At 46.1% G+C, this 15,943-nt stretch overlaps 5 protein-coding genes across 5 annotated transcripts; 2 read left to right on the forward strand and 3 right to left on the reverse strand.

Annotated features, from left to right (window-relative positions):
- Positions 1 to 84: 84 nt before the first annotated feature.
- I203_102677 (uncharacterized protein) lies at positions 85 to 2,398 on the forward strand (the record flags this gene model as incomplete). Its single annotated transcript, XM_019146965.1, has 9 exons — positions 85 to 448; positions 503 to 713; positions 779 to 875; positions 940 to 1,226; positions 1,302 to 1,329; positions 1,394 to 1,617; positions 1,685 to 1,802; positions 1,883 to 2,064; positions 2,134 to 2,398. The coding sequence occupies 9 exons, from the start codon at positions 85 to 87 to the stop codon at positions 2,396 to 2,398; spliced, it is 1,776 nt and encodes a 591-aa protein (XP_019003515.1).
- A 512-nt stretch (positions 2,399 to 2,910) lies between these two features.
- I203_102678 (uncharacterized protein) lies at positions 2,911 to 7,192 on the reverse strand (the record flags this gene model as incomplete). The annotated part of the gene is made up of 15 exons (XM_019146966.2): positions 2,911 to 2,931; positions 2,998 to 3,097; positions 3,175 to 3,284; positions 3,346 to 3,387; positions 3,449 to 3,631; positions 3,742 to 4,149; positions 4,227 to 4,310; positions 4,367 to 4,696; positions 4,787 to 4,891; positions 4,962 to 5,370; positions 5,451 to 5,545; positions 5,603 to 5,681; positions 5,761 to 5,861; positions 5,935 to 6,617; positions 6,748 to 7,192. The coding sequence occupies 15 exons, from the start codon at positions 7,190 to 7,192 to the stop codon at positions 2,911 to 2,913; spliced, it is 3,195 nt and encodes a 1,064-aa protein (XP_019003516.2).
- A 512-nt stretch (positions 7,193 to 7,704) lies between these two features.
- I203_102679 (uncharacterized protein) lies at positions 7,705 to 9,116 on the reverse strand (the record flags this gene model as incomplete). Its single annotated transcript, XM_019146967.1, has 4 exons — positions 7,705 to 7,753; positions 7,829 to 8,447; positions 8,518 to 8,701; positions 8,781 to 9,116. 4 exons carry the CDS (start codon positions 9,114 to 9,116, stop codon positions 7,705 to 7,707), a joined length of 1,188 nt encoding a protein of 395 aa, XP_019003517.1.
- Positions 9,117 to 11,255: 2,139 nt separating this feature from the next.
- On the reverse strand, positions 11,256 to 13,051 carry I203_102680 (uncharacterized protein; the record flags this gene model as incomplete). The annotated part of the gene is made up of 2 exons (XM_019146968.1): positions 11,256 to 12,412; positions 12,577 to 13,051. 2 exons carry the CDS (start codon positions 13,049 to 13,051, stop codon positions 11,256 to 11,258), a joined length of 1,632 nt encoding a protein of 543 aa, XP_019003518.1.
- A 491-nt stretch (positions 13,052 to 13,542) lies between these two features.
- Positions 13,543 to 14,985, forward strand: I203_102681 (uncharacterized protein; the record flags this gene model as incomplete). Its single annotated transcript, XM_019146969.1, has 4 exons — positions 13,543 to 14,004; positions 14,068 to 14,200; positions 14,281 to 14,637; positions 14,690 to 14,985. 4 exons carry the CDS (start codon positions 13,543 to 13,545, stop codon positions 14,983 to 14,985), a joined length of 1,248 nt encoding a protein of 415 aa, XP_019003519.1.
- Positions 14,986 to 15,943: the final 958 nt, after the last annotated feature.

The following is a 15,943-nucleotide window of genomic DNA, read 5'->3' on the forward strand; positions in this document are numbered from 1 at the left end:
CAATATGTCCATACAGATGAATTCACTCAATTTTTCAGCTAATCTGCATACACAAATCCTTGTACTGATTTGAAGCCTTTCGGAATGGTATCAATCATCAGCAAACATCCTGCAAATGATCCTGAGGGTCTTGGTCAAGATCACACTCTTCGTCAAAAACCATGGATGCTTCATCGTACAGCATGGTCGGAAATAATCAACCACCCATATGAAGGTCAAGGTACGGAAAAATCACCCTACGTCGTGACTTGGGTGCCGGATGATCCAGCGAGGTCGTTCAAAGATAGAGAAAACCCTATGACGTTTAAGTTTTATTACAAATGGATTGCGACGTTGATCGCTGCTTTCGGTACATTGGGAGTCACCATCTCCAGTTCGATGCTATCCGCTGCTATTTGGGATATCAGGTTAGAGTTTCCAGGTTATAGCAACCAGATTTACATTATGGGTAAGTCATCCATCACCTTGTTGAAGTCGATGCTGACCTGTTCGAGTTATCCAGTGACTTCTGCCTTCCTCATCGGATTTGTCATTGGACCTCTTTTGTGGGGTCCCGGATCTGAAGTGTATGGGCGAAGATGGATGTTCATCGTCACCTACATCCCATTCACCATCTTCAACGCAGCCTGTTGTGGAGCCAAGAACATGGTTGCGTTGATCGTACTAAGAACTTTCGCGGGGATATTTGGTAGTAGTGCAACCGTCAACTCTGGGTGAGTCATTTCCCATGGCAGCTCAACCATTTCATACCAATAATAACCCCATCAATGGATCATAGTGGGACCATTGCGGATATGTTTCCTGCTCATCAGAGAGGTCTTGCTATGGGTATTTTCGCCGCCGCTCCCTTTCTAGGTCCGGCCATCGGTCCAGTGGTGAGTTCATGGAAATGTAGTAACACATGGGGCTGCGATCAAGTGCTAATGCAACGACATGTAGGCTGGTGGATTTCTCTCTGAAGCATCGGGATGGAAGTGGGTCGCTGCCCTCATAGCATTCCTCTCTCTCGCTTTATGCGCTCTCAACGTCATCTTCCTCCCTGAGACCTACGCTCCATACTTGCTCCGTCGAAGGGCTCAGCGTCTCACCAAGTATACCGGAAAAGTGTACAAGACCCAGCAAGACGTTACCGCACCACTCAACAAGACAAAGTTGATCACGAATCAATTGCAGGTCCCATGGATACTGATGTTCAAGGAGCCTATCGTATTTTTGATGACCATTTAGTGAGTTGCAAAGCACTCAATCTCCAATACTAGAGAACGTTCTGCTGCTTATCTCACCTCCTGTTACCTTGTCAGCATGTCTATCATTTATGCTATTCTCTATGTGAGCTTACAATTACCCCTGCGTTTTACAACTTAAACTAACACCTTCACCCGTGCCACTATAGATGCAATTTACATCCTTCCCACTTATATTTCAACAAGCCCGAGGGTGGTCACCTGGTATCGCCGGGTTAGCTTTCGTCGGAATCACTGTTGGGTCATTTATCGGTTTGGGCTATATAATCTTTTACGAAAATCCGAGATACTCCAGATTGATCCACGCCAGAGGTGGTTATCTTCCTCCAGAAAGTAGATTACCTACTGTCATGCTTGGAGCTGTTGTATTCCCGTGAGTGTTCACAGGATTCATTGCTTGTCGAGGGCGTACAAGGACGAAGGCTCACCTTGATACATAGGATCGGTTTATTCTGGTTCGCATGGACTGGTATTCCAATAACGATACATTGGATAGTACCTGTTCTTGCAACAGTACTCATAGGGATGGGTATTGTACTGGTATTCCTCGGTTTGATGGTGAGCAAATGCCGGTTCATGTGCCTTAACACTGAGACCTGAACTTGACTGACCGTTTGCCTTGCTTTAACATATCTCAGAACTACCTCGTGGACGCCTATTTACAATACGCCGCATCCGTTCTCGCTGGGAATGCAGTCGTGCGTTCGATGTTCGGTGTCGTCCTGCCCCTGTTCACCGTCAATATATATAATTCTCTTGGTATTCGATGGGCTGGATCCCTCATGGGTTTCCTCGCATTAGCTTTCCTTCCTGCACCATTGTGAGTGGACAATGCCGATCTTCGTTGACACGATGCCATACTGATAAGCCCTTGTTTGACCCGCTTCAGCATATTCTATTTCTACGGTTCACGAATTCGAAGGATGAGTAAAGCTGCCAGAGAGGCAGATGATCTAGGTCAGATGATGGCCAAGAAGAAGCTAGAAATGATGGCTTTGCAGAAGAGCCCCGAAACGGAACCAATGTCGAACGCTGGAATAAGCAGTGATAGTCCGAACGTGCAAGAGACCTCGATGGAAGCACAAGAGAATGAAAGTGGAGCTCAGACTGTAGTCGGGGAGAACGATGGATCGGTTCGTCGGGCGGAACAGTAGGTGACTTCATACATCTTTGTAGGCAGCTGCAAATGCATTATAATGGACCTTCATTAAAGGCAGATATCGGGTGTTCCCCACTTGCCGCCTCAAGCGCTCATATGCTGATCATGTATGGTCCACAAGCATTTCTTGGGCGATGGATGGATATGCAGAATGCGGCCAAGGTACGCTGACGAGTAATGAAACGTAATTTGTACTTGTTGACGGTATGAATCTAGTCAAATCAGTCAAAAGCTCAACGTCGGACAGGAACAAATCAAGTAGTATATGAACAATGCATGGTAGGTAACGAAATTCAATCCACAGAGAATGAATAGGTGAGTAGTTCGTAAAGACATTAAGAGGGAAACACGTGCGAGAGAGAATGAAAGCAATCCAAAAAAAAAACCCCTATACGAGTAATTTACCTTGGGTATCCAATTTCAATTTATCTATATCCACATTAATCATTAATTTTCCATCTCCCCCGATCTCACTACACGCGTATGTCGAGCACGAGATTCTAGATTTTAGAAAGTTTCTGTTTCATCCTGTTTTCGTGTATCAATCATGATTAGCTGTCGATCTTGTCTTGTATGTGGAGCTCGAATACTAACGATGACATCTTCAGTCAAGTTGGCATTTACAGCTATATCATCCAGCTTCTTGTCGTTGCCTTTAGCTTCAATTAGCTCCTGCTGCAATCTTCTGATCTCACTATTTACATATACACACGAATCAGCTATATTTTACATGATACTTCAGGCTGAGTTAGGGTCGATATTGCCACTTACTTCTCTAGATCAACTACTTTGGCATTATGAGCTTCGTGAAGTTTGGTCAAAGCTGGAGAGTGAGGTTCGGCGGGAGGTTTGGGCGAGGTAGGTGGTGTTCTGACCGAGTCCTGATATGTGATGGTCTCTTTAGCGTGGTCTGATGTGTATGATACACGGTGCAACACTCACAGCTAATCTAGCAAGTGCACTGTTCTTCTCCACTCTCTCGTCCTTCATAACAATCAGCCCATGTATCATTGTCTATAGCGAGCAGAGAGGACGGCTGGCTCACCTGCAATTGTATCTCCAGTCTCTTCATTCCCATCTTCAACTCTTCTATTTCGTTCTGATACTTCTCTTCTGCTTCTTGGAATTGTTTGATCTTCAACTCAGCCGCTTCCTTGATCTCCTGAGAATGTTGGTCCTGAATAGATGAGAGGGAAGCTTCGAAGTGAGATTTGTTCATCTCGGCCATCTGACACAATCCTATCCCATCAGTGCCAGTTCTCTCAACAAATTGAAATTGCAAGAGCCATTACTATATAAGAGCGGGATGACAGAGTTGTCAGACAAGGTTCGACTCACCTCCTTAGCACCTTCCAGTTCATCTTTCACACCTTGCAATTCCCCCTTGACCCTCTTTAGTTCCCCTTCAAGCTCCACCTTGTCCGTTTCCGTATTTTCCTTCTTCCCAAGACTCTCAACCTCACCAATCAACCTGGTAATCTCATTTCTCAACTTCTCATTGACTTCTTTCAGTTCACTCAGTTGAGTCTGACTCTCGACAACTTGTTGTTGAGTGGACACAAGAGATTCTTCGAGCGTTCGTTGGGATTTCAGATGGTCCGCTTGTAAATCTGTTAGAGCAAGAGAATGCGATGTTTGAAGAGCTTCAATCTCGGCTTTGTGCGATTCTTGAAGTTGAGTATGGGTGTTTTGCAATTCAGCTCGGATTGAAGATAGTTCTGCATGATGGGACTCGTTCGCAGCGGACTAAGGAGTACGAGAATGACAGCGTTCCGTAAGTGAAACATGTAGATACTGAAAGATAGGACATACTACACACTCACCTTGGCATCTTCAAAGGCTCGGTTGTACCTCTGTTCGAATTCAACTTTCTCCTTTTCCTTCTCCGCTTCGAGCTTGGCAATGATCTGTTCCTTCAGCATCAGCGACCGACATACTTACTCCGTATGGAAGAGAAGCTCACCTCGTTTAAAGCCTTCTCCTTCTCTTCCATACCTTTCCTTACTTCCGAAAGCTGACCAAGCTCCTCTTCCAAATCTTCGACTTTGCTCTTCAAGTCGGTCAACTCATTCTCAGCTTTATCCTTCGCATCAATCACTTCAGCAAGTCTAGACTCAAGTTCAGATACTCTGGCATTGGAAGATGAAGTGGCCTCTTGCAGGAGTGATTCATGTTTTTCGTTCACATCTTTCAATTGTCTTTCTAATTCGGCTAAGGCTTCGGGATGCCTGGCGGAGGACTCGAGCAAGGTTGCATAGGTCGATGAGAGTTCATCGTGAGCGGATTTGATCGTCTGGACGGAAAAGGACGGAACAAGTCAATACTTCACTTTGCTATGTTGATCGAGACACTAGTGGACAAGGTCAAATAGGGACACACTCACCTGCAATTCTTCTTGCTGAGCTTGATTATCAGTCCTTGATTTGGTCAGCGCATCCAGGTGTTCTTGAGCAGTAGCCTTATGGGTTTCAAGATCTTTCGACAGGATCTAATGGTAATGCAAGTCGGCATATGTGCTGCAAATAAGGACATATGACTGAAACAGAGGAGTAGCTCACCTCTTTCTGCTCGTTGAACTTTTCCTCGTCACCCCTCCTACCCTCCTTTTCCTTCTCCAAACCCTCTTTCAACTCCTCAATCTCCTCTTGAAGCTCCTTCACTTTCCCTTCCAAACCTGTGGTACCCGCAATGGACTTTTCAGCCTCTTCGGCACCTTCCGCCAATTCAGCTTCGAGTTTCTCTTTGATAGCTTGCAGTTCAGATACTTTCCCCTCGAGCGAAGTCTTGATCTCGGTAATGTCTTTGAGGGAAGAGGTCGATTCTCCGTGCGTCACTCGAAGGGATGAGAGCTCTTCCTGGACGGATGAGAGAGTGGTGCTCAGATCGGTTATTGATGATTGAGCGGTGGAAAGCTCAGCGTGGAGGGACGCGAGTTGAGCAACAAGGGACTCTTTCTCGGCTGATATACTACAAGATAACACGTAGTATCAGCGGGATCATTCTGTCGGCTTGGGTGGAGCAAGGACGAGAGGGCCCTCAACGCTCACGCCTCGAGTCTACCTTCCTGCTCTTTGACAGCTGTTCCTCGTTGTTCCTCTGCAGCTTTCAGCTCCGCGGTATGAAGCTCCTTCAGTTCGTTGATCTATTGTGATGACATATTTCAGTGCGATTCGACACAGTCTAGAATGAATGGACATACTTCGCTAGCGTTGTTGTCAGCAGCTTGAGATGTAGCATTCTCAATTCGGGCGTTCAGCTCTTCGATAGCTTGAGCATGTCTATGTTACGACAAATCAAGAGTCAAGCAAAGCAGATAGATACGAGTTGACGATCTGACAAGTAGAGGCTAATACTTACCTCTGCTCCAAATCGACTTTGTCTTTGGTCAACTCCTCAATCTTCTTTTCATACTCTGCTTTCTGCTCTGCCGATTTCTTCTCCAGGCCCTCGAGTTTTCCCTAAAAATGAGCAACTCACAGTCAGCCCATTCACCGTATCACGAAATGACTCTATAATCAGATTCAAGCTCACCTTGAGCTCAGAAAGTTGCTTGGACCTATCTGGTGCGGTTCCAGCTAACACACTCGGTCCACTTCCTCCTCGGACCTTCTGTGCCGTACCAGTACCGGTAGCAGTCTTGGAAGAAGGTAACATACTTGCTCTTCCAGCATTCAACCTCGAAGTGGAACTTGTCAACCCTACTCTGGGTTTGGTAGCAGCACCAGTAGCTGTTGTAGATGCAGTACTAGAATTCAGTGGGTCTGGTCGGGTAGTCGTGCTGGTTCGAGCAGGGGTAGGAACAGGTGGTTTGACTGATGTTCTTGGTCTGACCGGGGTAGATGAAGTAGTAGCAGCTGGACGGGTGACATTCCTAGGAGCGGAAGATGAAGTTGAGGTCTTATCTGACGCACCGGTAGTTGCTCGTGGCCTGGTAGCAGTGGTAGAAGAAGGTTCAGCTTTGGATGCTGGGGTGGCTGTAGGTCGGGTAACACTGGCTCGTGCAGTCGATTGAGAGGGTCTAGAGGTATGGGTTGGTCGACTAATGGTGCTGGTAGATGTAGTAGCTGATGGCCTACTTGTAGTTGTCGGACGAGCGGTGGTGGTAGTAAGTCTGGTAGGTGCTAGTGATTGTCTCGCTGTGGTTAGTGGTCTGGTGGATGATGTGCTGAGTTTGGCAGAAGGGGTAGCCTTGGGAGTGGGTTTGGGTGTACCTGCTGAGCAAGAAGTTGAGATCAGTATCAGGTCAAGTGCCCAGAGATCATCTGGATCGCCAGCAGAGGAGCAAGGGGGCGCATCCATTGCAGGGAAGCTAGTTGAAAGAGGTATAGATTGAGACCAACTCACCACCAAATACACCACTCTTCAATACCTTCTTGACACCACTTGCAGCCTCCTTGGCGGTACTGACCACCACCTTGTTATCCCTGGCCTCACCATCTACCCCTTTCTCATCGACTTTACCATTGACATCATCTGCTTGACCGTTCTCATTGCCTTGTTCTGACTGTTGCGCATTGACCTCTTCTTTCAACTTGGGTTCATCTTCATTGTCCAGCTTGGACTCGCCATGAGCGACCTCACTTTCCCCAGTATTGTTTGATTCACTATTGACAGCGGACTCTTTTTCCTTGTGTTGGATATCTTGGACAGGCTGAGGTAGGGCGTCCTGTACATCGTTCAGCTCCTCTTTCTTCTCTTCGTCCTGTTGGACATCACCAATGACCGGTCTTTCGTCCATGGTCTTCAAGCTGATAGCCTCTGAAGCTTGAGAGTCCGGCCTTACTGACATGGTTCCTTCTGCTTCCTATCAATGTAGAGGTAGATGGGTATAGTCTATATGCAGGAATGAACGTGTATTGTTTGATGTATAGTCGAGTATTTAATTGCATGGAAATGAGCATTGACACAACGCATCTACCGCGTCTTTCTTTTTGTTTTTGATTTCTTTTGTTATGGTGTGACACGCGCATGGATCATCTGTCGACCTCATATAATCATATGCATACCATATCCAGTAGTGATAAAGTCATAATCATATACGAAAGAGGGAACCAGAACCAGGGACATCATATGTGCATGATATATATACGAAGAGAGAAATAAAACAAACGAAAAGCAAGAGGGAAAAACCAATTAACCTATATATGAATACGTCCATCCCATCCAACCCATTCCTATACCTCACACGGTGATTATAGGAATATATGATGAACAGACCAACATAAACATGTATAGTGTCATTGGGAGATACGATTTCTACCAGAGCAACAGTGTGTTATAGATCATTGATGAAGGGACAGCCTAATGCTGTACATTCGAAATGGCGGTGACATAAGTTTGACCGGATTCACTGAATATCACGCATCAAGAATGTCAGCATCGATTGCTCTATTGATCTAAATCACAGAAAGAGACCTCGACTTACCTCAATGCACCATTCTTGTACATAGGCCAAACATCGCCCAAACCATCGCCATTCGAATAAGCATAAGCGTGTACTCTTTCATCCGCTTCGAACAAAGCTACAATCTCGTTGATGTAGGTGTTGATCTCGCTTTGATCCGTGCAAGGGACGAAATCGGTCGAATCGTCCACACAGGCGAATTCAGTGACCCAGATGGGTTTACCGAAAGTGTTCCAGTAGTAATCGATATCGGCTTTAACACCATCCATGTTGTTCTTGTTAACGTGGATGTTGGTGATATCCCAAGAGACGGAAATTTGCTTTTCGAATGATGCCAACCATCCTATATATTGTTCGGCAGCTTGATGACACATTGATGGTGAGATCAAAGTGGATCCTTTAGCTTTGAATGGACCGATCAATGAGTTCCATAGACCAGCGGCGGTAGAGACATCGATGTTGGCACTTCCCCATGTGGAACAATCAGGTTCCTCGAAACCCATGATGTATTGAGGAGCGGTGGTGATAGCTTCGAATACGGACAATCGAGATGCATCGGTACTGTCGACTGTTCCAGCACCCCATAACATCGGTACGGCGATCGGTGTACCAGAGTGTCCTGATGGATTGGCAGACCAATCTACACGAGAAAGGATAGAATTAGCGAGACGGTGAGCGAAAGCGTGTGCAGAGTGGACTGGAACACTCACCATACCACCATCCGATGTAATCTTCACACTGGTCGTAAGCGTCTCCACCAGCAATACCAGCTTTCTTTCCGTTGGGAGTGTATTGCCCCGTAGTACTTGTCGAGTTTGATGAAGCAGAGGTGGTAGCAGCGGCAGCAGCTGAAGTGGAAGTTGCGCTTGAAGAGTCTTGTGCAGCTTGAGAAGTCTGTGTTTTGAGGTTGATAATTGTTATTACTATTATTCTGATCATGTGCTTGAGTGTTGTAGTCTTGATAGTTACTTACGTTAGTTCCGTTGGTATAGTTCTCAGCAGGTTCGACCCAAGTACTGCTGGTCTCAGCAGCAGTAGCAGCAGCTTGCGAGGTAGTAGTAGCTGCAGCTTGAGCTTCAGAAGATGCCGTGGTCTTGGCTCTACATGTCGTTCCTCTCTTTCTGACGACTTTCCTCTTGGGTTTCGCTACCTCACCGACAGGTTGTCTCCTCTCGACGGCAGTAGCTAATCTCCCGACGGCTCGAGCGTGATCAACAGCTTTTGCAGAGTGTCGTCGGTGAGTCGAGGCCAAGGTGGGAGTGGAAGTGGCCAAGAGAGCGAGTAAAGGGAGGAGAGTGGAGAGTTGCATCCTGATGTTGTTTTACTTGTTGTTTTATCTGTTGTCGAGTCGATGAAAGTCGAGATATAGTTGATCAAAATCGATTTGATAGATGCTGGAGTGGGTGGGTTGAACGAGTGTCTACAAATGAGTGTCTGGGTGGTAGGTGTAGGACTGTGCGAGTGAAGGTGATGATGGGTTGTATGATGTTCGATCGATTGATAGGATCAAGGACAGTAGTTGATTGATGGGAATATGGGTTGAAGAGATTGAAAGAGCGTGTATAGGTTGAGATTGAGAATGAGATTGAGATAGACAATAAGATTCTCGTCAGCTATTTATTTATTCTCTTCTGTTCATTCATCGATGTGATCAGACTGCGAAGGGAGTTTTCTCTGTTGTTTGTGGATGGTTTGTGTGTGAAGTGTGTATGTAACCCGGAGACAGAGACAGATAGCCCTATGCACAGCTCCGATTCCCTCTTTGAATATTTTATCGCAGTGAAATGAGTGTGTTTGTATTGCATATGTATGAATGAATGAATGATCAAACAAATGATGGTGACATGCCAAGGGAGAAAGAATAAACAACAGATCGAGATCGATGGGCATGATCCAGGAATACCCTACCACAGCACTCTTTCTTCCATACATATCCAACAAAGGATCAATCTCCATCAATAAAGGGCCATCTCTCGTCATGATGAAAGGATTCCACTACACCTTCATGCATGGTTTCAAAGTGACACCATGCTCTGACCGAAAGGAGAGAGGGAGAGAGGGAGAGAGAGGGAGAGAAAGAGGAACGCGTCGAACAGTCACTCACCTGTAGCTTCAAGCTTTACTAGAGAGAAAAACCAGTTTTCTACAGTAAGTGGATGTCGAGCGTCGATGTTGGTGGTGGTGGTGGTGGTGAGCAAGAAGAAGCAACAAAGATAACCCTACCTATATATATATGTATGATCCAATGAAGGACTGAAAACAATAAGCAAGTCCCCTCTTTGAATGGTGGCGTATGGAAAATAAAATAAAAATAAAAAAAAGGCGACGCGACTGAGGATGTTTTGATTTTACTCGTTACATGCCCCTGAACATCTCGACATCTCGGAATATCCTATACGGTAACAGAAACACCCTCAAACGTGACATATCACAACCGAAAAGTCTGGACTTGACCTGATCAGGGGATGGGGTGACGTGAAGGGCTGTACTGTCCAAGAGCCAAGAGTCAAGAGTCAGGAGCAGCAGGAGGGGGATGTGATGTGATGTACCTTTGACATTTTTAACCTTAACACGACAACAGGTGAGAACCAGACTTTCCGAGACAAGATGAAACTGGAAACCGATTATCGATTACAGTATCGAGAAAGCCAGGGTGAAACGCTGCGGGCTGCGGCAGATGCATTTGAGGAGATACTTGAGCGACTTTTGTCGAAAAAGATGTCACTGATTCGATTCATCGCCAATCACCTCGATACGTTGCTACATCGTATGTGCATCCGAGTCCTCTACATGTGCATGTCTTCCATGCTGAAGGAAAATAATGCGGTATGAATCAATCGAGCAATCAATCAATCAATGACATCTTTCATACCCCCTTTCATCCAGTACAAAATCAGAGTCTGGCCCGATCGACTCCCCAAGATCCGTCAGAACCATAATTCTGGATCGTACAGCTGTAATCGACTCATTGAGAAAGGGGTCTGGTTATAAGGACCGATTGAAAAAGTGTTATGATCTCGGTATCAATAATGCATAGAACGATCAGTGCCAAATGCAAAAACCCTTGTTCACATAAGTGATGCATGTACAACCTGTTTTTCTCTCTGGCTTGTTCGGGATAGGTAGTGAATGTACAAAATGAGAATATACGAGTAGATGTGTGTTCTAGATGGTTCGTTCAGATGATGAGATGATGCTATGATGCTGTGACCGTTAATTGTACCCTGATAATTCAATGTCTGACCCCCCGTTTCGCGTATTCGTCGATCGTGATGACATTACTGTCGATGTCAAGGGATGTCCCCATTGTCAACTCCCTGATTCCTTCCGAATAGTGGGATGATGACCAAAGGATCCTTCGCTAGATATACCAACCCCTTTCTCACATTTCATCGCTCCCGACCACCCTCAACGATCGAAAGAATTCCAGATCCAATTATCCAATTGACTAATCATCACCTCCGAATCCCCATACATCCTCCTCACCGCCATACCCCCAAATTTCCTCTTCGTCTTCCTGATCATCTTCGCCATCTTCATCGTGCTGTAATTTTCGCACCACCAGCGCTTCTACACATATCATCTCTTCACCTTCTTGCTGTGATTCATTATCTATATGTAATTGATCGATGGGTGTATGACTTTCGGTTTCAGTACATGATATGGGTGAATCGGGTTCGGACAGTTCTCGCACATCCGCAAATGATAAAGATAGACTATCCAACGGCAGATGAAGTAGATCATCTAAAAATGGTTCTGACTCTTGCTGGATAGGTGTGGTAAGACGTAAAGAGGATGGTCGAGCAGGTTGATGAGGGATGGTGAAGTGGGGCGAGCTTGCAGGATTACCATTTGCGGTAAGAGATAAGAGTGTCTCGGAACATGAGGTATCATTGGAAACCATAGTGGCGGCAGTATCGGTACACTGACCATCGAGGTGCATTTCTTTCCACATTGGATTAGTTCCATCGCCTCTCAGCAGATCCAATCGCCTAGCTTCGGACTTGGCAGCTGACTTGCCTCTCTTCTTCTCGTCTTTTCTACTTCGAGGTCTGGACGGTGGTGATGGTGAAGGCTTCCCGCCACGGGAAGGAGAATGATCTCTGGTAGTGTACGAAGGACGGGAATGGTGCGATAAAGTGGGAGCGGAATGTTTATCAGTGGTGATCGATTCGTCCGGTTTATGACGCTCGAAGAAGAACGGCGATGAAGTATCGTCATCACTTGAAGGAGGGTCTTGGCGAGTAACATCCTCCTCATCGCTGATGCCCGATGATCCAGCCATATCGGCAGGATCAAAGATCAACTTCTTTGGTGTCGTTCCTCCATACACTCCAGGCTCGTGAGGGATATATCTCTGTCTACGTCTACTTCCTGCCCCTTCCTTCCATTTGCTCTTTTTGATCTTTGCTACTTCATTGGATTCAACGTTCGCGATGGAAGGCCATGAGGGTTTTTGAGGAATCGGATGTGACTTACGGGATGAGTGGAGGACAATTTCCTTTAAGATGATCACCGTAGCTCCTACTTCCGAAGCCATAAGTTCTAGTGTACGAAGAGAAGCGTCCATCTGGGATCGAGGAAGACCAATGACTGTTCCATCGTCTGTAGACAGTAGCATCAGCATTAGTACCATACGATACAGCAATTGGGGGGCATGAACAGAGATGCACAACGAGCTATGCAAGAAAGGGAGAAGAAAGGATGTTAGATTGTGAGGATGAGGGGTACAACGATGAAACGAACAATTCGATCACACCTTGACTCACCAGCCAGACCCAGCTCATATATAGCTTCATTCCTACCCTGCTTCAATCTCCACATCAACTGAGTTATCAACCTCTCAAATCTCTCTGGGGTCGGATCGATTAATTTCAACTTGTATTCTATAAATCCAGCTTTATCCCTTTCTGCTGCTAGTTTGGTTTGCCTGGGTATCAATTGGTGTCTCGAAATGTTCGACGATGGCTTTGACAAACGTTCATCCCATTCTCTGAGGGCTTGAGACGAGGCTGATTGAGCGAGTGAGCCGACATCTGGAGGGGTGTTTGGTTCAGTACCGTTTACGGATGTTGTGGAAGAGGAGAGCGAGACCGATGGTCGACGGGGCGGCAGTGAGGTGGTAGACAGCGAATGAGCTACATCATGCCATGGTGAAGGCCTTCTAGGTATATCAGTGGGTAGAACCTTTGGAGAAGGTGACGGGACGGTAATCGCTTCGGACATGACAGCTATTGGGGACATTGCCAAGGCAAAACAGTTGATAGGTCAGGGTTTGAACCTGGAGCAAGTGTGCGATATATAACAGATGGCAGCTGCTTCACAGTATGTTCATGGATATATGAGCGAACGTATGATGATGATCCCGATTGAAGAGATAGTGTGTTGGTGTTCGTGTTTGGTTCGTACAACGAAGGATCATTGTGTCTCTGTTCGCCTGGAACGAATGAGTTGTTGAGCTGTCTAATGGCGGAATCTTCTGGGTATCATGCGACTGACATGATTGCTGTGGGGAGTGACAAATAATTATACGATTGGTGTACACGAGCTGACTGCAGAGATGAGAATGCAATGTGAACAATAGGGGTGTTCAATTTTGCCACGACCCGTTTTCGTCTCATTTTAACACCGTAGAAATTACTATTCTGGGTAATTTGGAAATTGAGAAACCCAGACGTCTGTCCTTGTTGTCTCAACTCTGTATAGCTGTCACGATTTCATCTTAGCCAATCAATATGCATCCTAGAGCTTTGCAAAGACCACCATTCGACGCAGATCGATCTCCTGCATCCATCAGTACCGGTTGCATGCTTCCACCACCACTACCAAGCTCACAAGTTGCTTCCACCAACACCCCTCTCTCCCCATATTCTCCGCCTCTTGCTACACCTCCAGCATCTCAGGTAGCCAACTCTGGCTCTCCTGTAGCTACCAGAACACGGAGGCAAGTCCACCTGACCCCTTCTGGCCGAGAGTTTTGGAAAGATGCGAAGATACACTGGAATAATGATGGCTCGTCTTATACCCCTTCATCCGAAGATTTGCTTGTTGATTGGCTTCAAATACCTGGTAATTGGAAGTTCTTTTTTAGTGGATACAAGGGTGGTACACAGTCTAAAGGGGCCAAGCGATGTTCCGAGCAGTTGTACAAGTGGTATTGTCCCACCGTTAGAACCCCAAAAGCTTGTCAAAAGAAGGTATGTCCAGCTCTATCCTGGTAGTACTTTGAAGGTGTAGATATTGATCAATTCGTCATAAAGCTCACAGATCTCCATGATGATTGGGTGAAAGCTTATGATCTTTATGGTAAGAGAGGTACTGGTCAAGGAGATATGGGGTATAGACCAGAGATCTCCTCCGAAAACGAGCACAATGACATTATTGACACTGAAGGTATGTTCCTTCCTTCCCTTCCGTCTGTCTGTCTGTTTGTCCCTGTATCCCTCTTACATGTAGCTGATCCAAATCTGTAGCCGAAAAGCTCAAGCTATGCCCTCGCTACGATGTCCTTACGCCCATCTTTCAGCCTTCGGAGGGTGGTTCTGTAGCAAACAGAGGGGATACAGGTTCAACAATATCATCTTCCCGTACCAACACACCCTCTCTCTTGGATCGTTTTACAGCTACTTTCAGCCAAGGAGAAAGGGCTCTGTCGTCCGTACCTGGAGGAGAGAGACCTTTAGACGATCATCCAATAGAATCAGACTTCAATATGGGGAGATATCGACAGGGTGATACAGACACCGAAGACAACGAAGATGGACCAGAGACAGCTTCAATTACCACCTCTCGTTCTGGATTTTCCAAGAGTATCAGTGACAACCTATCTGGTACGTGTATTTGCTACCACAGATGGGTCATGGCTGATATAATTGACAATAGGATCACGCTCGCGAGTAGATCAAGCTTTAATTGACAATGCAGAGGCTATCATATCTAAAGAAGCAGAGTATCGCGAGAAACGTCTCAGGAATGCCGAAGACACAGCTGAGAGGGACAGGGAGTATCAGGAGAAGAGGATAAGATTAGAAGAAGACAGAATTGAGCTTAAACGAGCGAAGAACAAGGAAGAAGCTATTGCTGCTTGGGTGAAAAACAAAGCTAAGTTTAGTATCAATCCTGATATTGATGCTTTATATGATCAAGCTGAAGATTGGTATATGCAAAGATATACCTAAGACGTATACATACCCTTAAATAGTGATCACTATGCAGTACAATGCTCCATATCTACTTCTTCGGGTTCCAATTCAGCCATCTGTCTCCATAACAATTCCCTTCGATTCAAGTCTCTGTCCATTCCTTCTGCTTCAGCTCGGTCTATGGTCCTTCTCCTGATCATATACTCTTCTCCTGTTGCTTCTATAAACTCAGCATCACTCACATTACCTCTCCAAGTTGATACCAAGATGTTGTGTAGGATACAACATGAAATCATCACTAATATCACCCGAAGCTCGTCTCTGTCTGTCTTCATCTTGAATTTACCATGTCGTAGTATCTGCCAGCGACCTTTGAGGATGCCAAATGCATGTTCGACAGCTACTCTAGCCCCTGCTGCCTTGTTATTGAAGTACGCCTACAGATTAGTCGCACACATGTCAATAGAATGATCAATTTACCAAGGATTTGGCTTGAACTCACTCAATATCCCCTCATCAAAGTCTCTGAAGAAGTTCTACGATACATTGAGATGATGTTAGGAGTATGTCATGATGGCCACGGTCAATCAGGACGTCTAGTTGCCTATATAGCCGGCGGAAATTCCGAGTTGTCGGAATTCCCGATTGTTCCCTTTTGTGGTTCAGTGGTTACGACCGGCTACGTCTACCATTGTGACAGTATCGGGAATTCCAACAGGCCCCGGGTTCGAGTCCCACCATCGGCGCAGACTTTTGTGCTCACGTTGGCCTGCGTAAAGCCACCCGGAACACATTACGTAATAGCACGTAAGCCGGGCGGTTTTCGGTTCAGATAGGCGAATCTAACCCATAGGCGAGAGATCGCCAATGACCATAGAGTCGCGAGGTCGCGCCCTCCCTCTCCCTGGGGAGGACCGTAGTGTCATGATGGCCACGGTCAATCAGGACGTCTAGTTGCCTATATAGCCGGCGGAAATTCCGAGTTGTCGGAATT

The sequence above is a fragment of the Kwoniella mangroviensis genome (assembly GCF_000507465.2).
Source record: "Kwoniella mangroviensis CBS 8507 chromosome 1 map unlocalized Ctg01, whole genome shotgun sequence".
Taxonomy (NCBI): domain Eukaryota; kingdom Fungi; phylum Basidiomycota; class Tremellomycetes; order Tremellales; family Cryptococcaceae; genus Kwoniella; species Kwoniella mangrovensis.